The sequence below is a fragment of the Oncorhynchus mykiss genome, chromosome 15 (assembly GCF_057628025.1).
Source record: "Oncorhynchus mykiss isolate SJ-2025 chromosome 15, ASM5762802v1, whole genome shotgun sequence".
Classification (NCBI taxonomy): domain Eukaryota; kingdom Metazoa; phylum Chordata; class Actinopteri; order Salmoniformes; family Salmonidae; genus Oncorhynchus; species Oncorhynchus mykiss.
The window spans coordinates 45,797,539-45,824,173 of record NC_143036.1 but is presented as its reverse complement, the minus strand read 5'-3'; the positions used below and the strand labels follow the sequence as shown (position 1 = coordinate 45,824,173).

The following is a 26,635-nucleotide window of genomic DNA, read 5'->3' as shown; positions in this document are numbered from 1 at the left end:
CAAATCCAGACCTCCATGGGTTTATACATTTGATTTCCATTGATAATTTGTGTGATTTTGTCATCAACACATTGAACTATGTAAAGAAAAAAGTATTTAATAAGAATATTTCATTCATTCAGATCTAGGATGTGTTATTTTAGTGTTCCCTTTATTTTTTTGAGCAGTATATTATAATGCATGAACTTTCTTGAACAGTATAGTGTCTACTAGTGAGACTGATTACAGCACAATGCCGCTAAACTACCACAATCAAGGTCATATACACAACCCTATAGTGCTATATTGTATACATTTTTCCCCCTCATCATTTCAATAGACACTCCTAGCGTGTTCCCCAATCTGTTATCATTCCAACTCCCTGGAGAGCGAGCGAGGCATCACGGCAAGCACACGGGAGAGAAACATCTGACTCAAAGCCAAGATCAGTTCCCAGTTTGAGGAGTTTAGAGGGCAGCTGATACTGAGAGAGGAGTGAGCAATGCAGGAGATGGGCATGGACTTTGAGAAGAAACTAACCGAGATAGAAGAGTTCCTGAAAAAGGGAAAGGAAAGACAGACCACTATTAAGTCAGGGATGGACATCGCTGAGCCTAGGGAGTTCCTCCTGTGGTGGACAGACAAAGGCCAGGCTGAGGCGATCGAGAACAGACACTAAATCGACAGTTGACGACCTGCAGGAACCTTTGATGAAGAAATCGCCCCTTCTGAGTCCACAGAAGAGCTGGACAAAGGACCTCTGCCACACAGTCCAACCCAGGCATAACGAAACGAGGCCAAGTCGTCACACTCCCCAACCAAGTCACAACACACCCTGACCCAGCTGGTACAAAACTGGAGAGCCTGCACTGCTTCCTTGACCTAGAAAGCCTTGAGGAGCCTTTTCATGACTTCTCTCCCCTGGACGTAGAGCCCCAGCCACCTATTTGTGAGCCCCTGGAATCCCCATCATACTAACCTGACGCTCCACTGGAAAGGTCCCCCTCTGACAGAGGGGGTCCAAACTGAACTTTATTTTTTTTGAAAGAATAAGTAAAAAACTGGGCTCAATTATGAGTAGAAGAGTTTATGTAGAGTAGGTGAGAATGACAGATTTTTGAATTTCAATTGTTTTATACTTGCTTTCCCTGGCTAGATTTTGTGTTGCGTTACTTCCGTACATTAATTGTAGTGCCCTGCATTGAGTTTCAACGGTGATAAGACTCTGCTTCTTAAAGAAAACATTATATACACATTGACAACATAGTGATTTACCGGCAGTACGGGGAAAAAATAACCACCATAAAACCCTTAAAGATTAACCTTAGGCTTATTTTGGTGGGTACTGTAAGTCCTTAGCAAAGAAACCTGAAATAAATGCTTACAGACATACTTGCTATACAGTGATTTGCCTTATTTATTTCGACAAAACAAGCTACAAACTAATACTGAATGAATGCTCCAACAAAATAATTTATTAAGAAAATAAACATGACATCTTGAAAAATATAAATGTATGCCTACTTACACACACACACACACTCTCACAGATCTTTCCAAAAGCATGTTCACAGATTTTGGATGAGTGACAGGAAGTTAATAAGAAACATTGAAATGGTATCAGGTTCATCAATTGTTGGACAAAATCACTTTACACTGCAACACTATTGGTACATGGAGGGCTAGGTGGAGGGAGAGGAGGCAGAGTTTCAGACAGGGGACTTTCCTGAGAATGAGTCAAGGGAAGAGGCACCGGAGTTCCCACACAGTGGCATCCACTGTCCCACAGAATTGTGGAGCAATAAACTGATCCATATTTGATGCCCTCATTACCCTCAAATAACACAACATAGGCTAACAGTCACGGTGGCCTATGCAAAAACACAGATGCAGTTTAGAATCCTCTTTAGTGGGGTTGATGGTGGGCTGAGAGCCAATGGGAAAGGAGCATGGAATGTGGAACTGGAGAGGGTTCTAGAATGTCCAAAGTGCCTTGTGTTTACCTCCTCCTCTTTTTCCACCTAACTGGGATGTAGGGTTTCTGTTCTCTGAAGCTGAGGAGAAGAAAATCATCATCAGCCTTTAAGGAAGAGCACATGCAGATATGAAAATATGTGGATGACACAGGTGGCTCCTTAATAGGGGAGGACGGGCTCATCGTAACGGCTGGAACAGAATTAATGGATTGGTATCAAACATAAAGACATGGTTTCCATGTGTTTGATACCCTTCCACTTACTCCATTCCAGCCATTATGAGCAGTCCTTCCCTCACCAGTCTCCTGTGGTGCAGGAGTATATTACTTACTTACAGTGGGGCAAAAAAGTATTTAGTCAGCCACCAATTGTGCAGGTTCTCCCACTTAAAAAGATGAGGCCTGTAATTGTCATCATAGGTACACTTCAACTATGACAGACAAAATCACATTTTAGGATTTTTAATGCATTTATTTGCAAATTATGGTGGAAAATAAGTATTTGGTCACCTACAAACAAGCAAGATTTCTGGCTCTCACAGACCTGTAACTTCTTCTATAAGAGGCTCCTCTGTCCTCCACTCGTTACCTGTATTAATGGCACCTGTTTGAACTTGTTATCAGTATAAAAGACACCTGTCCACAACCTCAAACAGTCACACTCCAAACTCCACTATGGCCAAGACCAAAGAGCTGTCAAAGGACACCAGAAACAAAATTGTAGACCTGCACCAGGCTGGGAAGACTGAATCTGCAATAGGTAAGCAGCTTGGTTTGACGAAATCAACTGTGGGAGCAATTATTAGGAAATGGAAGACATTCAAGACCACTGATAATCTCCCTTGATCTGGGGCTCCACGCAAGACCTTACCCCGTGGGGTCAAAATGATCACAAGAACAATGAGCAAAAATCCCAGAACCACACAGGGGGACCTAGCGAATGACCTGCAGAGAGCTGGGACCAAAGTAACAAAGCCTACCATCAGTAACACACTACGCCGCCAGGGACTCAAATCCTGCAGTGCCAGACGTGTCCCCCTGCTTAAGCCAGTACATGTCCAGCTCTGTCTGAAGTTTGCTAGAGAGCATTTGGATGATCCAGAAGAAGATTGGGAGAATGTCATATGGTCAGATGAAACCAAAATATAACTTTTTGGTAAAAACTCGTCGTGTTTGGAGGACAAAGAATGCTGAGTTGCATCCAAAGAACACCATACCTACTGTGAAGCATTGGGGTGGAAACATCATGCTTTGGGGCTGTTTTTCTGCAAAGGGACCAGGACGACTGATCCGTGTAAAGGAAAGAATGAATGGGGCCATGTTAATCGTGAGATTTTGAGTGAAAACCTTCCATCAGCAACGGCATTGAAGATGATACGTGGCTGGGTCTTTCAGCATGACAATGATCCCAAACACACCGCACGGGCAACGAAGGAGTGGCTTCGTAAGAAGCATTTCAAGGTCCTGGAGTGGCCTAGCCAGTCTCCAGATCTCAACCCCATAGAAAATCTTTGGAGGGAGTTGAAAGTCCGTGTTGCCCAGCAACAGCCCCAAAACATCACTGCTCTAGAGGAGATCTGCATGGAGGAATGGGCCAAAATAACAGCAACAGTGTGGCAAAACCTTGTCAAATGTTTTCTTTAAGTCTTCACCTCTGTCATTGCTAACAAAGGGTATGTAACAATGTATTGAGAAAAACTTGTTATTGACCAAATACTTATTTTCCACCATAATTTGCAAATAAATTCATAAAAATCCTACAATGTGATTTTCTGGATTTTTAAAATTAAATTTTGTCTGTCATAGAAGTGCACCTATGATGAAAATTACAGGCCTCTCATCTTTTTAAGTGGGTGAACTTGCACAATTGGTGGCTAACTAAAAATACTTTCTTGCCCCACTGTATGATCACTGAGCATTGGGGTTCTATATTTCCAGCATCATGAGGATATGCATGCTGCCCTTCCTATCAGACTTTCCATCTGTTTGCATCTCCATTTATCCTTTACAATGATACTGTCCATAAGAATAAAAATATGAAAGGATGTAAATTCTGATATGGTGAGTCAGGTCTCACCAGTGTGTAGTTGTTGGGGGCTATGATGGGGTCTGGCCGGGCGTAGTCTGGGGGGTTTGCCAGGGGGTCGTAGCCGAGGCGGGCGAGCATGGGGGCGATGTCATGCATCTCACGCAGCACATCAGAGGGGATGTGACCCACCCACTTAGACAGGGCGTCTGTGTTTACAGGGTTCACAACCTGGTCTGTGGACCGCTCCACTCTACAGGGGGAGATCAGACAGATATAAATAACACTAGTGTATGTGTGTTTGTGCGAGACTTGAGTCACCTGACCTCTCCAACCTACAAGGGTCTAGACTAATTCCAATGCGTGTGTGTGCGCGCACAAGCATCTATTTTTGTCCTAGCTTTGAGAGGTGCATATGGTTGTGACAAGATTTAATCGTGGCGTAAGACAGAAGTATTATATAAAGCAGCTCACTGACTACCACAGCTGGCTTCACATTATGTCTCATCTAAACCTTCCATTAAACCATCATACATACAGCTCCAGACCTGGCTTCAAATGCTATTTGAACTCATTTAAAATACTTTCTGGGATTGTTTAAGCAGAATAGTCAAAAAGGTGAAAAGAAAACCCTGTACATTTGGCACTCCAGGCAAATGAGCAGACACTGAAAGTATTTGAAAATGTCAAATAGTATTTTAACCCAGGTCTATACTGCACCGCACAGCTGGAAAAACAAGACTGACCCTTTATGCTTCATAGTAGTAATAGATATGGCTGACCTGGTGAACAATGTCAGTATCCACTTATTGTATCACACACAAATGGAGGATAACTACCTATTCTTCAGGCATCTCTTTAGTGCGAACTATAACATAACGCAGCAAACGTCTGGTATGCAATCAGAAGATGAGACGTGTGTGTGTGTGTGTGTGTGTGTGTGTGTGTGTGTGTGTGTGTGTGTGTGTGTGTGTGTGTGTGTGTGTGTGTGTGTGTGTGTGTGTGTGTGAGTGAGCGAGCGAGCGAGTGAGTGAGAGGTGAGCTGGGAAGACAGACTAATGTGTGAATCCTGTGTAAGGAGTAATACTAAGTACACCTGTGAGCCATAATCTTCTACAGCAAAGGTTAAATGGGAAAGGAAATAATGAATCTTAGGAGGGTGCTTGTCTTGCATGTACATAAAGACAAACTCGCTCTCTCTTTCGCTCACTTGGACAGCGACACACCGCCGGCCTTGCCAATAAGGTCTTCGTGGTGTAGCACGGCCGGGTCCCATGGCAACCCCAGGAAGCTCAGCAGCTTCCTCATCTCTACCTCTGGGTGCAGTACCAGCTGCTCGTAGCGCACAGGCAGACAGCTGCCCTCAGGCGCCCCCTGGCACTGGGAGTACATGCCCTCCACCGCACGGCTCCACTTAGTTAGACAGTCCCTGTAACTAGTCAGGTCAAAACCAGAGATGGTCACCTGCAAGAAGAGAGAAGGGAAGGAGAAGGAGTCTGTGTTAAAGAGAGAGAATATAGAGAAGAGAGTGAAGTGTCTGAAGAGCAAGGAAGAATGGAAGCTCATCAGACCCCAGCATGCAGAGGGAACCCCCTCCCCCACCCCACAGCAGTTGCTACCTTGCGTGAGATCATGGAGTGGACGGTAGCCCTTCCATCCCGTAGCATGAGAACAAACTTGGCCTGGGGGAAAATACGGGCCAGGTAGGACAGAGACTTCAGAGCAAATGGATCCTTGTTACAGAGCCTGGCTGCTGGCTCACCATGACCTATTATTACCTGGTGGAAGAAATCAAGCAATGAATCCAGCCTCAAAGCTATAGAAAATGGTGCAGTTACAATTTAATTACACTGTAGCATCCTAGCCTAGGCAACCCTTCCTATGTTTTAGGATTACCTGATGTAAAGTGAGAAGACAAACAGGAGAGACAAACACCATGGCTAACCTCCAGTAAGAACGCCCGCACTGCTGAGTCCAACACCTGGTCAGTGACCCCGGCCTCATCCAGTCTGACCCGCTCTCTGGCCGAGCGACTCCAGGTGGCACGCATCGCAAGAAGACGCGGGATCACCCGTGTCTCCTCCCCGCAACGCACTGCATTGTGGGCATCCAGCATGGCCCGCATCAGTGTGGTGCCGCTCCGAGGGAACCCACCAATGAAAATGAGGGGTGTGTCCTCGCCATAGTAAATGGGAGATGCTTGGCTCTGATTGGTGGAGCCCAGGTGGGCATCTGCCCAGGTATGGCGGTGGGCGTGGTCAGGGGGAGGGCAGTCGATGCCACTCAGGCCCAGGTAGAGGAGAGAGGCGGAACAGAGGAGAGCACAGCCCAATAACATGCTCACCTTCTGTCCCCTCATGGTCAGTTAGACTGGAGGTTTATGGGCTGTGGACTGGAGTTAAGAGTAAGAGCTTGGGGTATGATTTGGTATAAAATCTGTGGGTTGAGACCTAGAGGGTTGAGAGAGGGGCAAGGGAGAGTGACTGAGGCCTTTGGGTAGAAAATAACGTAGAGACCCGTCGTTGCTGGCGGTCTAGGACCCCCCCAGGTGGCTCTGAGAGGGGTCCTTTCCAGCTGGGTGCCAGCCCTGTACATATCCTTGATCCACCATACTGGACCTGCAACAAACACACACACACACACACACACACTTATGTGTTCACAATTGATATTATTTCTTCTGGTGACCACATACAAAACACGCTATGTTATTACATAATTATTACGCATTACATTTTGGAACAATTTCAGAACAATTGTAGCTTCCTGCATATGTCCTGTCATTGACCTCCCCAACGAATGACTGAACTAGCTGCACAAAAGACACAGAAGAGCGTGTCTGGTTGGATTTCTGCAACATTCATATTCCACATCCTGCATTTGCAGAGCCACTAACTACACGGTTACGCTGCCTTCTCGTAAATGCCATCAACTCTCCCTTTCTTCTCACCTCACTCAGTTTCTTTCTTTCTTTCCTCTATCCCTCATTGTCACACTCATGTAAAGCCACTAACTGCTACTGTTCCATGTTTTCCTACAGTGACAGCTTGCTCAGCCACACGCTACAATGCAAAGCAATTTGTTTAAGATCCTATGAGTCACTACTAAACTAAATCAAAAGCCTGCAGAATGCCGATCCTCACATGCTGCAACAATCAAGTCATATTTACTCTGCTAGCTAGTTTTAGGCTACAAAAAGAGTTTAGTGTTGACGCCGAGTTTGCACCCAAAACAAAAATGTACCCAAATCATTTGCACAAAGAACGTGTAGCCTAATTTATACATTTTTGTTCATTCCCTTCTGAAAGGCTTAGGTACAAATGCTTTGTACAGTACATGTGGTCTCTGTATTAGATAGGTACTTCAAAGTAACTGTCCAGTGTTAAGATTTCTATGAAATATGACCTATAATTCCACAGTTCTTAAATTACGGTACATTTGGAAAGTATTCAGACCCCTTTCTGTTTTATGTCAGGAGGTAATGGGTCTCCGTAGAAAGACAGATGGCTTTGGAATGTGTTGGGTGGACGGGAGGAGATCACAGGATTGCTATAGGGGAAGCGGATGGATATCTGTGGATTAGGCAAAAGAGGGGTTGAGGTCAGATCCCCTGAAGGGAGTAATAAGGGTTGTAATGTAAGGATTGGAGAGAAGGAGGGGTATCTAAAGTGGAGTATAAATATATATAACACACACACACACTTGTGATGATGGGAACATAGCTGTATTCAGACAAAGTTGTGTCGACCCTTTGGGAAGAATTAAACTTGGTTCTCTAGTGTCCATGTTATTTACTCTGACAAATTAGAACTTAACACTAGGTTCCAAGAGTGTTTTTTTTTTTTTTTTTTTTTTTACACCTCCGTAATCATGAAATTTGGGAGTAAAATCTTTTCTCATCGCTGCAACTCCCCAAAGAGCTCGGGAGAGGCAAAGGTCGAGTCATGAGTCCTCCGAAACATAAGCTGCCTAGCCGCGCTTCTTTTTACCCGCCCACACTTGATAAACTAGTAATATCATCAACCATGTGTAGTTAACTAGTGATTATGATGAATTGCTTTTTATAAGATAAGTTTAATGCTAGCTAGCAACCTTACTGCATTCGCGTAACAGGCTGGCTCCTCGTGGAGTGCAATGTAAGGCAGGTGGTTAGAGCATTGGACTAGTTAACTAAGGTTGCAAGATTGAATCCCCGAGCTGACAAGGTAAAAATCTGTCGTTCTGCCTCTGAACAAGGCAATTAACCCACTGTTCCTAGGCCTTCATTGAAAATCAGAATGTGTTCTTAACTGACTTGCCTAGTTAAATAAAAGTAGTAAAAAAAAATATTTAAAAAATAGGCCAAATCGGTGTCCAAAAATACCGATTTCCGATTGTTATGAAAACTTGAAATCGGTCAATCTGATTAAATCGGTCGAAACCCTCCCTAACCGGCTGAAGAAAGAGCGACAAAGGCTTTCAATACGACAGTGACTTCTAACACTCCTATCTATGACCTGAGTCCGGGCGGCAGGAGTGCACCATGAGTCCTGAGACTGCGCATGGAGAGAGATCTCATTCAAACTTCTCTCATGCTCCTGGTGTACTGGTGGGAGAAATGGACCAGACAGAAGGGTGATGGCAGCTCAGGTGAGAGACTCGTGTATTTGGAAAAAACATAATTTATTTGGATATTGAAACCGGGACATTATCAAGGGCCATCAAATGTGACAGGCAAGAGTTACATATGTGCCGTTGGGAAGATTAAATGAAGCTATCTGATAAAGAACCAACGAAGACCCGCTGGAAGGATAAGTGCCGGGGGGGGGGGGGGGGGGGGGGTCAACCATGCCCATAATTGTTTAGTTGGGGTGTCAGGTTTATTGAGGAGGAATGCACACTGAAATTCATAGTAATTTAGACAGACTGCATTGAGATACCAATCTTTCATTACCATGCCACTCGCGACAGGAAAACCGGGAAAAATGGGGGTTGTAAAAGAGTAGAGCTATTACCTGGAATAAAAAGTTCCCGTTTCTAAATGTACATTCTAATCGTCATTATTTGTGCTAGGTTGAGAAGCTTTAATTTGAGTGGTAGACTCAAAGTAAAGCGCTAACAACTGTCATTCTAAATTTGGGTTGGATAATTTATCAAATATTTTAATTATGATTCGGACAAAGCGAGAAAGAGCGCTACTTTCAAGCTGTGAGGGGTGGGTGCACTGTTCAAATTTATTGGGCCTTGGGAGGGTTTTTCCTCCCAAGAAACCTTATCTTTAAGTAACCTTATATTTAAGTGTCCTCAGAGGGAGGTTAGTCGAGAACACTAGATGATAGCTTAAGACAACCATGAAGGGGTTTTTGTTTTACCATGTTGTGAGAATTTTAATGTTAAATCGCATCAATACATGGATTGTTGGATACTGTCCAATTAATATGTAAGAATATGTCAAGGATAAATACACAACGCAGAGGACAAAAGGGCTAGAATTAACGATCAATGGAAATAGTTCACTTCTTAAGGTATAGGGGGCAGCATTTTCACATTTGGATAAATAGCGTGCCGAATTTCAACTTCCTGCTACTCATGCCAAGAATATAAGATATGCATATTATTGGATGGAAGTTTCTAAAACTGTTTGAATCATGTCTGAGTATAACAGAACGTATGTAGCAGGCAAAACCCAGAGGACTAACCGTTCAGAAGTTTTTACATTTTTAGGTCTCCGTCTGTTCACTGAGTTCTCATTGGCAAATGATATTTCTTAGGAACCTGTTTTCAGTTCCTACCGCTTCCACTGGATGTCACCAGTCTTTGGAATTTGGTTGAGGTTATTCATTTGTGCAATGAAGAAGTATGCCATCTAGGCCTAAAAACTAAGGTGTCATTGTACGCTGATAATTCATGTTCTTTTAAAACCACAATTGGAGTCTCTCCACGGCCTCTTAGAGGAGCTAGATACTTTTGCTATCCTCTCTGGATTAAAACCAAATTCTGATAAATGTACCATATTACGTATTGGATCAGTAAAATTTTTTTTTTTTTACATTACCATGTAGTTTGCCAATTGGGTGGTCTGACGGAGATGTAGACATACTCGGTATACAAATCCCAAAGTAAAGAAATTATCTCACTCCAATAAATGTTTATAGAAAGTTAGCAAAAATAGATAAGATCTTGCTACCATGGAAAGGAAAATATCTGTCTATTTGTGGAAAAATCCCCCTGATTAACTCCTTAGTTATATCACAGTTTACCTATTTGCCTACACGTAGTGACCTGCTTTTTAAATTATACGAACAAAAAATATTCCATTTTATTTGGAACGGCAAACCAGATAAAGTTAAAAGGGCCTATTTATATAACGAACATGAATTCGGAGGGCAGAAATTATTAAATATTAAAGCATTAGACCTCTCACTAAAGGCATCAGTCATACAAAAGTTATACTTAAATCCAAACGGGTTCTCTAGTCAATTGGTACGAATGTCTCATCCTATATTCAGGAAGAGCCTTTTCCCCTTTATTCAGATTACACCTGCTCACTTTCGGCTGTTTGAAAAGGAAATAATCTCCAAAATATCTTTCTTTTTTAAACAAGCCTTAGAAAGTTGGCTGCAATTTCAGTTTAATCCACCTGAAAGGACGGAACAAATAGTACAACAAATATTGTGGTTAAATTCAAATATACTAATTGATAAAAAAAACTATTTATAGAAGACATTTTTAAAAAAGGTACACATTCAGTGAATGATATCATAAATAGGACTGGTGGAGTTGTCACACATGCAGCTAACACAGACATATGGAAATGTCTGCTCTACCCAAAATTACAACCAATTAATTGCATCATTACCGCAAAAATGGAAGAGGCAAGTAGAAGGGGAAAAAAGTAAGGAACTTGTATGTCGGCCCTGTATTAAAGAACATAAATGGTTAAAGAAAAGTGTGATAAATAAAAACATTTACCAATTTCATTTAGGGACCAAAAAACTGACAGCTGTGCCATATAAATTGCAAAATAGTTGGGAAGAGATTTCATGGCACATGATTTCATGGCACATGGTTTATGAATTGATACGCAAAACAACGCCGGAGTCAAAACTTCAAATGTTTAAATATAAATTACTATACAAAATAATTTAAAACTAATAGAATGTTATATATATATATATATATATATATATGGGGGATACAATCTTCCCAGCTCTGCAGATTCTGCTGTGAGGAGGCAGAGTCATTAGATCATTTATTTTGGTATTGTCCATATGTAGCTCATTTTTGGTCACAGGTCCAGGAATGGCTGAAGAATTGCAACATTTGCCTAGAACTAACACGACAGATAGCAATACTGGGTGATTTGAAAAGCCATAGTCAATTATTCAATAATATAATAATTATTTTAGCAAAAATGTTAATTTTTAATTTACAATCTGTAGAAGCTATGAGAATAGGAAGGTTCAATTATTTTGTGAAGAATCACAGCACAGTTGAAAAATATATGGCAAGTAGAAATCCGAAATGGATGATGTTGAGAGACAGATGGGAGGGGTTGAGTGGGACTAATAACAAGATAAACAATGTAAAACATTCGGGATCTGTAAAATGTATATAGGTTCAGAACTTTTGTGAAATAGCATAGAGCTGTTTTGCAAGGAGGAATGGGAAAAAATGTCAGTCTCTCGATGTGCAAAACTGATAGAGACATACCCCAAGCGACTTACAGCTGTAATCACAGCAAAAGGTGGCGCTACAAAGTATTAACTTAAGGGGGCTGAGTAATTTTGCACGCCCAATTTTTCAGTTTTTGATTTGTTAAAAAAGTTTGAAATATCCAATAAATGTCGTTCCACTTCATGATTGTGTCCCACTTGTTGTTGATTCTTCACAAAAAAATACAGTTTTATATCCTTATGTTTGAAGCCTGAAATGTGGCAAAAGGTCGCAAAGTTCAAGGGGGCCGAATACTTTCGCAAGGCACTGTATATTTATTTATATAAATATATTTATTTATATTATTTATATTTTTTTAAATAAAAAATAAATATATATATCAAAAAATATGGGGGATTGGAAATGATGCTGACAATTACATTGGATGCAACATTCTTTCCGCAATATTAAGCTGATCCACCCTCTAAAAAAAGAAGGAAAAAAAAGAAGAAATAAAGTATGACATCTAGGAACTGAGTAACACTGTTGAGAGTTGGCCAAGACATGAAAAGTAGCATTAGTTTCCTCTCGTCCTCTATTGAAAACAGACCCATATTCAATTTGATCGATTATTAACGTTTAAAAATACCTAAAGTTGTATTACAAAAATAGTTTGCCAAAATATTTCAAAGTTCATAGGCAACTTTTAAAATATTTTGTAGTGACTTTGCGCATTCTGGAAGCTGTTTTTTCTGGATCAAACACGTCAAATTGACATTTTGGATATATATGGATGGAATTAATCGAAAAAAGGACCAATTGTGATGTTTATGGGACATATTGGAGTGCCAACAAAAGAAGCTCGTCAAAGGTAAGGCATGTTTTATATTTTATTTCTGCGTTTTGTGTAGCGCCTGCAGGGTTGAAATATGCTACCCTCTGTTTACCATTGTGCTATCATCAGATAATAGCTTCTTATGCTTTCCCTGAAAAGCCTTTTTAAAATCTGACATGTTGGCTGGATTCACAACGAGTGTAGCTTTAATTGAGTATCTTACATGTGTGATTTAACGAAAGTTTGATTTTTATATCTATTTGCCGCGCTGCATTTCCCTGGATTTTGGCCAAGTGGGATGCGAGCGCCCCCTATCCTAAAGAGGTAATTAAGGAAGAAGGAACAGTTTATTGCCCGTATTACTTAACTTCCTGCCTAGCAAAAAAGACAATGTTTAGAGAGGAGGAGATCCCACCCCAAATTGGGGTATATACAGTTGAAGACGGAAGTTTGCATAACCTTAGGTTTCAACCACTTCACAAATATCTTGTTAACAAACTATAGTTTTGGCAATCGCTTAGGACATTTGTGCATGATACAAGTAATTTTTCCAACAATCGTTTACAGACAGATTACTTCACTGTATCACAATTGCAGTGGGTCAGAAGTTTACATACACTAAGTTGATTGTGCCTTGAAACAGCTTGGAAAATTCCAGAAAGTCATGTCTTTAGAAGCTTATGATAGGCTAATTGACATCATTTGAGTCAATTGGAGGTGTACCTGTGGATGTATTTCAAGGCCTACCTTCAAACTCAGTGCCTCTTTGCTTGCCATGATGGGATAAATAAAAAAAAATTAAAAAATCAGCCAAGACCTCAGAAAAAAAATTGTAGACTTCCGCAAGTCTGGTTCATCTTTGGGAGCAATTTCCCAACACCTGAAAGTACCACGTTCATCTGTACAAACAATAGTACGCAAGTATAAACACCATGGGACCACGCAGCCGTCATACCGTTCAGGAAGGAGACGCGTTCTGTCTCCTGGAGATGAACGTACTGTGGTGCGAAAAGTGCCAATCATTCCCAGAACAACAAAGGACCGTGTGAAGATTCTGGAGGAAACAGATGCAAAAGTATCTATATCCAGAGTAAAAACAAGTCCTATAACCTGAAAGGCCACTCAGCTAGGAAGAAGCCACTGCTCCAAAACCACCATAAACAAAAAAGCCAGACTACGGTTTTTAACTGCACATGGGGACAAAGATCGTACTTTTTGGAGAAATGTCCTCTGGTCTGATGAAACAAAAATAGAACCGTTTGGCTATAATGACCATCGTTATGTTTGGAGGAAAAAGGGAGAGGCTTGCAAGCCAAAGAACACCATCCTAACCATGAAGCACAGGGGTGGCAGTATCATGATGTGGGGGTGCTTTGCTGCAAGAGGGACTGGTGCACTTCACAAAATACATATGAGGCAGGAAAATTATGTGGATATATTGAAGCAACATCTCAAGACATCAGTCAGGAAATTAAAGCTTGGTCGCAAATGAGTCTTCCAAATGGACAATGACCCCAAGCATACTTCCAAAGTTGTGGAAAAAGGACAACAATGTCAAGGTATTGGAGTGGCCATCACAAAGCCTGACCTCAACCCTATAGAAAATTTGTTGGCAGAACTGAAAAAGCTTGTGCGAGCAAGGATGCCTACAAACCTGACTCAGTTACAGCAACTGTGTCAGGAGGAATGGGCCAAAATTCACCCAATTTATTGTGGGAAGCATGTGGAAGGCTACCTGAAAACGTTGCTCCAATGTGAATCAATTTAAAAAGGCAATGCTACCAAATACTAATTAAGTGTATGTAAACTTCTGACCCACTGGGAATGTGATGAAAGAAATAAAAGCTGAAATAAATCACTCTACTATTATTCTGACATTTCACATTCTTAAAATAAAGTGGTGATTCTACTGACCTAAAACAGGGAATGTTTACTGGGATTAAATGTTAGGAATTGTGAAAAACTGAGTTTAAATGCATTTGGCTAAAGTGTATGTAAACTTCAACTGTATACACTACCACTGGTGGAACCATGTATTTGGCTTATACAGCTGTATGACCCAATAGGTGAATAAACTTGGTTTAAGCTTTACTAGTCGTCCATGAGTGTTAACAGGTTCATTTAGAACCTAACAATGCTAAAACATTTAGGAGATAGAGGTGCTCAAAGTTGGCCCATATTGCATTCCCCACCATTTTGATATCATTTAAAAGCTTACAAACAAGGTTGTCGAAAGTGAATGAAATCAAATGGAATGACACTCTGGTCTAATGTAGTAGACTATATAGGAAACCGGGTGCCATTAAGGACTCAGTCATTGACTCTGTCCCAGAATGAAGAGTAGGCTACAGAGCAGTCTCATTGTCTCTCTTCTCCGGTCTGTTCAGAGTGGATGTGGAGGAAACTGGGCATCTGGTTGAACCAGGAAGGCAACACCTACTTTCTGGATACTTGCTAAAGTTCTTGTTAAAGTTCTGACAGATGAGGATGTTGAATGTGAACACTGGACAGAAATTGGTCAATAATAATTATTTATGTACATTATTTAGGCTGTTATTTCAGCAGGAGTAGTGTGACGGTCACAAATGAATTCAAAACAGTCTCATTCAGACTAGTCTAGACATTGCACTTCCCCTTTAATTTCCAATGAAATAGCCAGCATCAGGTGCGCAATAAGGCGACAGTTGCCATTTATTTTGTTCTATAGTGTGCGTTGTAACCGTGTCTTAAAGCCAACAAGGGCGCCGGATTGAATCCACTATTTCCATTGTTGGATTACAATTAAACAGTCAAATCAACGTTAATCTCTGCTGGAGTTCTATGGACAGATGGGTTGTACAGATCTAGCCAGTCAGGAGCCCTCAACCAAAAATATAGAAAGGCCTACTTGAATGCAGGACTTCAAACAGTGTGACCATAGGGATGGGATTAGCAAGGCTTTGTGAGAATGCAGACTGTCGAAAAACAGTCCAGAACTGCCCTAAATGTGTGTTAGAGATTGCCAGGTCTGTTGCTGTGCAGATTGCAGTGAGTGTGTGTGACAGTGTTTAGGGGAGAGAGAGAAAGAGATTGACAGGTCTGTGATAGCTTAGAATGTGTGTGTGCGTGTAGGATTATTCCACGATTCTCTGCTATCGGACACTGAGCTCCAGGATGTTACAGTGGCAAGAAAAAAATAAATAGGTGAACCCTTTGGAATTACCTGGATTTCTGCATTATTTGGTCATCAAGTTTGATCTGATCTTCATATAGGTCACAACAATAGACACACATAGTGTGATTAAACTAATAACACACAAATTGCATTTCTGGTCTATATTGAATACATCATTTAAACATTCACAGTGTAGGTTGGAACCTGTTTGGAAGGAACACAACACTGTGTTGAGAAAAAAGGGCACAGCTCACCAACATCAAAACCTCATCCCAACTGTAAAGTATGGTGGAGGGAGCATAATGGTTTGGGACTGCTTTGCTGCCTCAGGGCAAGGACAGCTTGTTATCGTCGATAGAAAAATTAATTCCCAAGTTTATCAAGACATTTTGCAGGAGAATGTTAGGCTATCTGTCCGCCAATTGAAGCTCAACAGAAGTTGGGTGATGCAACAGGACAACCACCCAAACCACAGAAGTAAATCAGCAACAGAATGGCTTCAACAGAAGAAAATAAGCCATCTGGAATGGCCCAGTCAGAGTCCTGACCTCAACCTGATTGAGATGCTGTGGCATGACATCAAGACAGCAGTTCACACCAGACATCCCAAGAATATTGCTGAACTGAAACAGTTTTGTAAAGAGGAATGGTCCAAAATTCCTCCTGACCATTGTGCAGGTCTGATCCACAACTACAGAAAACATTTGGTTGAGGTTATTGCTGTCAAAGGCAGGTCAACCCGTTATTAAAGCCAAGGGTTCACATACTTTCTCCACCCTGCACTGTGAATGTTTACACAGTATGTTCAATAAAGACATGAAAACGTATAATTGTTTGTGTGTTATTAGTTTAAGCAGACTGTGTTCATTGTTGTGACCTAGATGAAGATCAGATAACATTTAATGATCAATTTACGCAGAAATCCAGGTATTTCCAAAGGGTTCACATACTTTTTCTTGTCACTGTAAATTGCAGAACAGACCAGGCAGAATCACCAGTGAACATCTGGTCATGACAAGGGGTAGGGTGAAGTTAGCTGCTTTTAGAAACACGTATTTACACACTAGCGTTGATAGGAATTAACTTGCAAAAAAACGCAATAGTCCGCCAAAACGCAATTTCAACTTACTCTGAAGATTGTCTGTAGGGTTGGTCCTTATGCGGGGGGGGTGGTTTGAGAAAAAAAAAAACTGAACAGAGTGTAAACAGACTTAGCAAATCTGGGTCTGTTGTAGACCCACTTCCTCTCTGCTTACCTCATGTCAAAAAAAAAAAAAAAGAATGCACAAAAAGCAAGAACTTGTGGGGAACATTTATTTTGACGAGGTAAGCAGAGAGGAACTTTGCCTAAACATCAGACTGTTACAATGGTTACACCATGAATATCAGTCTGAAAGAAGTCACTAAAAAAGATGCTAGTCTCTACAAGGCAGAATATTGACTACAATTACATTTACTTTAAGGAATTGGGATACCTAGTCAGTTGCACAACTAAGTAAGCGTTTCACTGTCAAGTCTACACATGTGACCAATAAAATTGTATTTGAATGCATTCAACTGAAATTTGTCTTCCACATTTAACCCAACCCCTCTGAATCAGAGAGATTGTTGTTGGAGGTTAACTGACTTTCTCAAGGGCAGAACGGCAGATTTTTCCATTTGCCGGCTCGGCGATTCAAACCAGCGACCTTTTGATTACTGGCCCAACGCTCTTAACCGCTAGGCTACCTGCCGCCCCATGTACTGGTTGTATATTTTGTTGGTCCTTTTGGCGGTAGGAGGTGGAGAAAGGGTATCCACAGGAAAGCATTTACCCTACTTTATGCGGTGCTGGTAGGTTCTGTCCCTTGTATTTTCAATCTGTTGAGGCATTGCTTGTGATGCACAATATGTAAATAATAGTCGAATTTAGTCCACCAAAGCCCTCGGCTGAAAGGGGTTTGCTGGTCTGTTAGGCACTGCCATATTGTGCAAGTGTTTGTCACGTGTGAATTGCATTAGTATTGAAATGAAAACCTGTAAACACAAACAATATATTTACACAAACTAACGTTAGCATACTGAATGTCTGATTGATGGGGATTTGTCTCACATTCCTGCCTCCAAAAGGACCAATCACATGGACAACCAGTGAAGCATCATTTTATTCAACATTCTGCTTTGTTGGGGTCATAAGAAGAATCTTCCCTGATCTGAAAGCGAATTTCTGCCCGAAATATAATTATTTGCAATTGAATGGTGGGTCTTCAGGCTAAGAGAAACTGAATTGACCTTGCTGAGGAACTACAACAAACCAACGTTGGGAAATTGTTTAAATATACTTTCCATTATATGATACATTCCAAGCCTAGAATCAATCGACAGAGTAAATCTAAATTGTATTTTTTTTTAAATTGACAAGCTAATTTCCAAAAATCAGCTAGGGTTATGGAAACTAACTAGGCCAGCGGTCCACACTGAAAAAATTAAAAAACAGCACCTCCGGCAAACAGGGGTGTAATCATTAGTTCAAACAGTTGCATTCCGTTTTATAATTTAAAACGGGAAACAATTTTGCAACTAACACGAGGGGCACATTCAGGTAGGACCCTCCCCGTTTCGTTCAGTTTGCTTCCCTTTAAGAAACGTTTTGCAACAGAATCGGCCTAATTAATACACCCTTGGTTAATCGACAGTATTGTTACCTCCAGTGAGTTGTGAATACCCAGGAAGCGCAATTGGTCGTAGTTTTGTATACACAAAACTTCACGGAATCGAATGTGAATATCACTCACCTTAACTGCGGAGAATCAGTCTCTGAAAAAGAAAGGTCCGTTGTATTGTGTAACTGCAAAATAGAGGAAACTGTCAACTTCAACACAAGCCGCTCAAACAAGATAAATTGTGTAATTTAAACGAGTTTAACTATGGTGTTGTCTTGTCACCAGTCTGAGGTTCAGCCGTATCTACTATCGTACAACACAACATATGGACAGTAATTCAGCATTCTTAAAAGAAACGCCTGAGCGGTGTTTATTACTTTCTGATCCTGACGAGAGAAAATAACTATCGGGGAGGTTCTCTTTTGCACTGTTCAACCAATCGAATAAACGTGTAGGAGGAGTTAAGATGGAGTTTGCCCTTGTTAAATGGATGTTAATAACGTCCAAAAGTAACATCACATGCTGTCTTTCCATTCCTCCTAAAGACCGGATGCAATCGTTTGACTCCACTGACGGTGTACGGAACAGTTGCCATAAAGGCAGTCCCACAGCTAGAATAATGAGACAGATATTTCACCGGATGTATAAGTGTGAAGCATCCGGTTTTCCGCTTCCACTCACTACCAAATATGGTGATGAGAGGAAGTCCATTGGATGGCAGTGAGAGGAGATAGATTTTGTCTGACATGATGCCATTTTTTCACCAATTAATCTTTTGGTCTCAAAACAGTTTTCCGTTCCCAAAACTACACTCTGTTCCGAATAGAGTGGACTAAGTTTTGTAGATGTTATCCTTTGCCAAAGGAAAACAAAAATGTTTTGTTTTAAAGGAGTGCTAGGGGGAATTTATTTATTACACACGTACTTTAGGGTAGGCGCTCCCTAACGGAATATGTACATTTTTGCTTGAACGCTCCAATAGGATCTCGCTAACTCATGCTTGGCTCTAACACCCTTCCTTGCTTGTTCTGCCCACTATGGCTCATTTGTTTCCATTTGAAACGACAGGAGTTGGTCTATCTTGGGTTAGTTGTAAAATTCCCTTTGATACAAGGATAGACACTTTCACAGTACAATATGAAGAGCGGCTGAAACTGCTTCTCCATTGAAGGACCGATCACACTTTTCGGCGATGTCATATCGCAGCGACGTTGGCTATGCTCATGCGTAGGAACACATAATCAGGTCTAAAGGTAGTCTAGCAACAAATAAAAGGTAGTCTAGCTCCAAACTGCGCATGGGCAGGCTGTCAAATCAAAGGCGGGCTGTCAAATCAAAGGCGGGCTGTCAAATCAATGGGCAGGCTGTCAAATCGATATAAAAAATCAAAAAACTTACTGAAATGTAACAACTTGGTTTATAGTAAACACAATAGAGAACAACGCTCAGTAGACCGCTAATTTGATCAACTAGCAGTTGTTAGCTCATACACCGGAGAAAAACCTCCACCTGATTCCTCATGTGAAGAAATTGAGGAATCTGGACATTCGGTTGATTCAGAAAATCCAGTCAATAGTCCCACACCCAAAAAGACACAAATAATTGTCTTTGCGCGAACTTCAGGTCAACATTGTTTAAATATATATATATTTAAAAAAAAATTGTTCTCAAGGTCAACAATCGATGCTGCCTCTGCAAAGATAAATGAAAGAGCCAATGGTCTGGAGAAAATTATACACAAAAAATCGTTCACCTCTAGACCTCTCTGAATCATGCATAAAATAGTATCTAAGAGCTTAAACTTGCAAGCACTGCTTCTTCTGATAAATGCACTGCACAGGAGAAGACCATCCAACATGCAAGAGTGCTTATCTGAAGCAGAGAGATACCGGAGAAGGTGGGGGCTATGGCTTTACGGTGTCCCCCGGGACCACGGTGAGGATGTGAAGTGCATATTAGGTGGCACCGGACTTCCCCGATGGATATATGGACATGGCTGTGGTTGTTGCTCATCGTATTGGGATGAAGCAAGATGCCATCGGCAGCCACTCGATCATCATCCAGTTTGCTTTTCGCACAGTGAGAGATGCAGTTTGGAAGAAAGCAAAGGAAAGCGCCTTTCTGAAAGATAGAGAATTTAGATTCGGTGAGGACCTGACTGCAGGTTATCCAAGATGGCGTAGCAGTGAAGACGTGTTTGTTTGTCCTCTCGTGTACTTTTGTATTTTTCATATTTTTTTGTATATATATTTCAATTCATTTTCAATCTCTTTTCGATTTTTAATTTGATTATACCTTCCGGTAACCTGCCTAACCCAATGTGATACGGAATTGCTATTATTTTCAATTTTAGAACACATTCAAGAACCTCCAGAAGCTAACCAGCTAATTAGCTACAAGCTATTAGTCATTGTTAGCCACTGCTAGCGGCTTTTACCTTATGTACAGATACAGGCCCTGTTTTTAGCCTGGATAATACTCGCTAGTCTACCAGTATCGGACTGTCTCCACAACAACGCCGGATTCCTGCCGTAATCCCTGGACCACTACTTCTGATCGTCACAGCTAGTTTGCAGCTAGCTAGCTAGCTAGCTCACAGCCTGCAGTTAGCTAGCTCATGGTGGTATCCAGTACCAAAGCTATCCCTGAGGCCCACCTCTCGGCCTAGTCAGCTGTTCACCCAAACCCCACAGAGCCCAATACTCCACCGGATCCTTGCTGTAAACTCTGGACCTTGGCACCGGATCACCGCTGCTACCGATTGGCTATAGTGGCTAACGCCACTGCCACGAAGCTAGCACCAGTTAGCTGTGAGCCAGGCGCATCTCCCGGCTAGCAAACTAAATTCTACAATACCTCTTTTTCCATCTGGCTTGGATTCTGTCGACACGGCGCCCCACCGCACCACCACGACTGGTCTGCCGACGAATACTCCATCCGCTGTGCCTTCAACCGGCCTCCGTCGGAGCAGACGCTCCTACTAGCCCCTTGCTACTAACTTTAAACGCCGTGTCGCTAGCGTAGTGGTGGCTTCCCTGTTCCATCTACTGCTGCCCCCTGGACACTTTGATCACTTGGCTACATAGCTGATGCCTGCTGGACTGTCCATTAATCACGGTACTCCATTCTGTTTATAATTTTTTTTTATCTGTCGGCCACAGCCGCGAACTCAGACTCTGTGTGTGGTTAATCCGACCCTCTCTGCCTAGTCATTTTACCTGCTGTTGTTGCGTTAGCTGATTAGCTGTCGTTGTCTCACCTGTTGTTTTAGCTAGCTCTCCCAATCAACACCTGCGATTACTGTATGTCTCTCTCAAATGTCAATATGCCTTGTATACTGTTGTTCAGGTTAGTTATCATTGTTTTAGTTTACAATGGAGCCCCTAGTTCCACTCTTCATACCTCTGATACCGCCTTTGTCATGATACCTCACATCTCAAAATAGGGCTACTTAATGTTAGATCCCTTACTTCAAAGGCAATTATAGTCAATGAACTAATCACTGATCATAATCTTGATGTGATTGGCCTGACTGAAACATGGCTTAAGCCTGATGAATTTACTGTGTTAAATGAGGCCTCACCTCCTGGCTACACTAGTGACCATATCCCCCGTGCATCCCATGAAGGCAGAGGTATTGCTAACATTTACGATAGCAAATTTCAATTTACAAAAAATAGCTTCTAGTCATGAAATCTATGCAGCCTACTCAATCACTTTTTATAGCTACTGTTTACAGGCTTCCTGGGCCATATACAGCATTCCTCATTGAGTTCCCTAAATTCCTATCGGTAGTCATAGCAGATAATATTCAAATTTTTGGTGACTTTAATATTCACATGGAAAAGTCCACAAACCCACTCCAAAAGGCCATCATCGACTTTGTGGGTTTTGTCCAACATGTCTCTGGACCCACTCACTGTCACAGTCATACTCTGGGCCTAGTTATGTCCCATGGAATAAATGTTGTGGATCTTAATCTTTTTCCTCATAATCCTGGACTATCGGACCACCATTTTAATATGTTTGCAATTGCAACAAATAATCTGCTCAGACCCCAACCAAGGAATATCAAAAGTCGTGCTATAAATTCACAGACAACACAAAGATTCCTTGATGTCCTTCCAGACTCTCTCTGTCTACCCAAGGACGCCAGAGGACAAAAATCAGTTAACCACCTAACTGAGGAACTCAATTTAACCTTGCGCAATACCTTAGATGCAGTTGAACCCCTAAAAACTAAAAACATTTCTCATAAGAAACTAGCTCCCTGGTATACAGAAAATACCCGAGCTCTGAAGCAAGCTTCCAGAAAATTGGAACGGAAATGGCGCCACACCAAACTGGAAGTCTTCCGACTAGCTTGGAAAGACAGTACCGTGCAGTATCGAAGAGCCCTTACTGCTGCTCGATCATCCTATTTTTCCAACTTAATTGAGGAAAATAAGAACAATCCAAAATTCCTTTTTGATACTGTCGCAAAGCTAACTAAAAAGCAGCATTCCCCAAGAGAGGATGGCTTTCACTTCAGCAGCAGTAATAAATTCATGAACTTCTTTGAGGAAAATATCATGATTATTAGAAAGCAAATTATGGACTCCTTTAAATCTGCATATTCCTTCAAAGCTCAGTTGTCCTGAGTCTGCACAACTCTGTCAGGACCATTGATCACCACATTCTTTTGGAGAGACTGGAAACCCAAATTGGTCTACACGGACAAGTTCTGGCCTGGTTTAGATCTTATCTTTCGGAAAGATATCAGTTTGTCTCTGTAAATGATTTGTCCTCTGAAAAATCAACTGTAAATTTCGGTGTTCCTCAAGGTTCCGTTTTAGGACCACTATTGTTTTCACTATATATTTTACCTCTTGCGGATGTCATTCGAAAATATAATGTTAACTTTCACTGCTATGCGGATGACACACAGCTGTACATTTCAATGAAACATGGTGAAGCCCCAACATTTCCCTCGCTAGAAGCATGTGTTTCAGACATAAGGAAGTGGATGGCTGCAAACGTTCTACTTTTAAACTCGGACAAAACAGAGATGCTTGTTCTAGGTCCCAAGAAACAAAGAGATCTTCTGTTGAATCTGAAAATTAATCTTAATGGTTGTACAGTCGTCTCAAATAAAACTGTGAAGGACCTCGGCGTTACTCTGGACCCTGATCTCTTATTTGAAGAACATATCAAGACCATTTCAAGGATAGCTTTTTTCCATCTACGTAACATTGCAAAAATCAGAAACTTTCTGTCCAAAAATGCAGCAGAAAAATTAATCCATGCTTTTGTCACTTCTAGGTTAGACTACTGCAATGCTCTACTTTCCGGCTACCCGGATAAAGCACTAAATAAACTTCAGTTAGTGCTAAATACGGCTGCTAGAATCCTACCTATCTCTCTGATTTGGTCCTGCCGTACATACCTACACGTACGCTACGGTCACAAGACGCAGGCCTCCTAATTGTCCCTAGAATTTCTAAGCAAACAGCTGGAGGCAGGGCTTTCTCCTATAGAGCTCCATTTTTATGGAACGGTCTGCCTACCCATGTCAGAGAGGCAAGCTCGGTCTCAACCTTTAAGGCTTTACTGAAGACTCATCTCTTCAGTGGGTCATATGATTGAGTGTAGTCTGGCCCAGGAGTGGGAGGGTGAACGGAAAGGCTCTGGAGCAACAAACCGCCAGTGCTGTCTCTGCCTGGCCGGTTCCCCTCTTTCCACTGGGATTCTCTGCCTCTAACCCTATTACAGGGGCTGAGTCACTGGCTTACTGGGGCTTTCTCATGCCGTCCCTGGAGGGGGTGCATCACCTGAGTGGGTTGATTCACTGATGTGGTCATCCTGTCTGGGTTGCCCCCCAAGTTGGTGGTTGAAGATATCCCTCTAGTGGTGTGGGGGCTGTGCTTTGGCAAATTGGGTGGGGTTATATCCTTCCAGTTTGGCCCTGTCCGGGGGTGTCTTCGATGGGGCCACAGTGTCTCCTGACCCCTCCTGTCTCAGCCTCCAGTATTTATGCTGCAGTAGTTTATGTGTCGTGGGGCTAGGGTCAGTTTGTTATATCTGGAGTACTTCTCCTGTCCTATTCGGTGTCCTGTGTGAATCTAAGTCTGCGATCTCTAATTCTCTCCTTCTCTCTTTCTTTATCTCTCTCGGAGGACCTGAGCCCTAGGACCATGCCCCAGGAATACCTGACATGATGACTCCTTGCTGTCCCCAGTCCACCTGACCGTGCTGCTGCTCCAGTTTTAACTGTTCTGCCTTATTATTATTCGACCATGCTGGTCATTTATGAACATTTGAACATCTTGGCCATGTTCTGTTATAATCTCCCCCCGGCACAGACAGAAGAGGACTGGCCACCCCACATAGCCTGGTTCCTCTCTAGGTTTCTTCCTAGGTTTTGGCCTTTCTATGGAGTTTTTCCTAGCCACCGTGCTTCTACACCTGCATTGCTTGCTGTTTGGGGTTTTAGGCTGGGTTTCTGTACAGCACTTTGAGATATCAGCTGATGTACGAAGGGCTATATAAATAAATTTGATTTGATTTGAATGCCATACAACACTCCTTCCGTGGCCTCCAACTGCTCTTAAATGCTAGTAAAACCAAATGCATGCTTTTCAACCGTTCGCTGCCTGCACCCACACGCCCGACTAGCATCATCACCCTGGATGGTTCCGACCTAGAATATGTGGACATCTATAAGTACCTAGGTGTCTGGCTAGACTGTGAACTCTCCTTCCAGACTCATATCAAACATCTCCAATCTAAAATCAAATCTAGAGTCGGCTTTCTATTTCACAACAAAGCATCCTTCACTCACGCCTCCAAACTTACCCTAGTAAAACTGACTATACTACCGATCTTCGACTCTGGCGATGTCATCTACTTAATAGCTTCCAATACTCTACTCAGCAAACTGGATGCAGTTTATCACAGTGCCATCTGTTTTGTTACTATAGCACCTTATACCACCCACCACTGCGACCTGGAGGGCTTGGCCGGTAAGGATATCCTTGTCTCATCGCGCACCAGCGACTCCTGTGGCGGGCCGGGTGCAGTGCGGGCTAACCAAGGTTGCCAGGTGCACGGTGTTTCCATTCACATTGGTGCGGCTGGCTTCCGGGTTGGATGTGTGCTGTGTTAAGAAGCAGTGCGGCTTGGTTGGGTTGTGTATCGGAGGACGCATGACTTTCAACCTTCGTCTCTCCCGAGCCCGTACGGGAGTTGTAGCGATGAGACAAGATAGTAGCTACTAAACAATTTGATACCACGAAATTGGGGAGAAAAAGGGGTAAAATCAACAAAACAAAAAAAAGCAGCTAAGACAAAGTTGTGGCCTCTCGTCAAAGAGCCACGAAATCAAGGAAACGGTGGATACTACATGGGAATCAGAGCCTTCTTCACCGAGGGAAAATAAATACTACCACTTTAGACCAAGCAGTCTTCATGTTTGTCTGTCACCAGTGCAAATATCTTCTGTGTTCCAAGGTCATTGATGACTGCCTTCAGCTCATCTGCAATGTAGAGGCCGGTGTGTTTGTTGTCCCTTGTGTCTGTGCTCTTGTAGAATACTGGTTGCGGGGTGGAGATGATGTAGTTAATTATTCCTTGGCCACGGACATTCGACCACCCATCTGAGATTATTGCAATACAGTCTGCTTTCTCTGTGATTTGCTTGACCTTCACTTGAACTCTGCATCCAGTAAATTAGTAGATAAAGCATATCTGGTTGGAGGGGTGTATGCTGGGCGAAAAACATTCAGAAATCTCTTCCAATACGCATTGCCTGTGAGCATCAGAGGTGAACCAGTTGCATACACAGCTCGAGCAAGACTTTCATCAGCATTTATCTGACTATGTTCCTCCATAGAGTGAAAAAAACTTCTGATTCCAGGAGGACCATGAGCTGTTTCTATCGATGAGGTGTCTGATTCACAATTTTCACCTCAAATAGAAGAAGTAGAGGGACTTTTGTCAGAGGTTGCTTGTTGTGAGCACTAAGGGAACTTTATGCACTTGGCCAGATGTTTCTGAATCTTTCTTGCATTCTTCACATATGATTTGGAACATTATTTGCAAATGTACACAGCTTTTCCTTCTACATTAGCTGCAGTGAAATGTCTCCACACATCAGATAGTGCCCGTGGCATTTTCCTGTAAAGATTAGAATAAAAATGAGTAAAAAAATAAATAAATACAATTCCATGTACAGATAAATAGTTAAGCAGTTAGATTAAACAACTCCTTTGTAAGATAAATGTTAAAATTAAACATGTATGGTAACAGGTGAATTAACACTCCTCAGTTAGCAGGCTCAAGCAAGCTAAAACCCACATGGTAGCAAAAACTAACTAGCAGAGATTGCTAACAAGTTAGACATGATTTAAAC

At 42.0% G+C, this 26,635-nt stretch overlaps 1 protein-coding gene across 5 annotated transcripts; it reads right to left on the bottom strand.

The window, feature by feature from the left end:
* Positions 1-1,372: 1,372 nt before the first annotated feature.
* On the bottom strand, positions 1,373-18,898 carry tpst1l (tyrosylprotein sulfotransferase 1, like). Of its 5 annotated transcripts, none has more exons than XM_090200171.1 (8): positions 18,624-18,864; positions 18,379-18,431; positions 7,436-7,552; positions 5,926-6,598; positions 5,600-5,758; positions 5,191-5,444; positions 4,032-4,233; positions 1,373-2,033 (listed from the first exon to the last, which is right to left on the bottom strand). In XM_090200171.1, the coding sequence occupies exons 4-8, from the start codon at positions 6,337-6,339 to the stop codon at positions 2,001-2,003; spliced, it is 1,062 nt and encodes a 353-aa protein (XP_090056297.1). In that variant the 5' UTR covers positions 6,340-6,598; positions 7,436-7,552; positions 18,379-18,431; positions 18,624-18,864; the 3' UTR covers positions 1,373-2,000. The 5 variants fall into 5 exon arrangements, with proteins under 5 accessions (XP_090056297.1, XP_036800282.1, XP_021418924.1 ...); XM_036944387.2 differs by having other exon boundaries at positions 7,417-7,552; positions 18,624-18,859; XM_021563249.3 differs by lacking the exon at positions 7,436-7,552 and having other exon boundaries at positions 18,624-18,898.
* Positions 18,899-26,635: the final 7,737 nt, after the last annotated feature.

Bases quoted from the DNA above. Each gene is read 5' to 3' on its own strand.
- tpst1l (XM_021563249.3), bottom strand. From the start codon at position 6,339: ATGAGGGGACAGAAGGTGAGCATGTTATTGGGCTGTGCTCTCCTCTGT. The intron at 5,759-5,925 runs GTTAGCCATGGT...TTCTTCCACCAG, and splicing joins TGCGGGCGTTCTTACTGGAG to GTAATAATAGGTCATGGTGA. The intron at 4,234-5,190 runs GTGAGCGAAAGA...CTCCCCCTGTAG, and splicing joins GGCGGTGTGTCGCTGTCCAA to AGTGGAGCGGTCCACAGACC.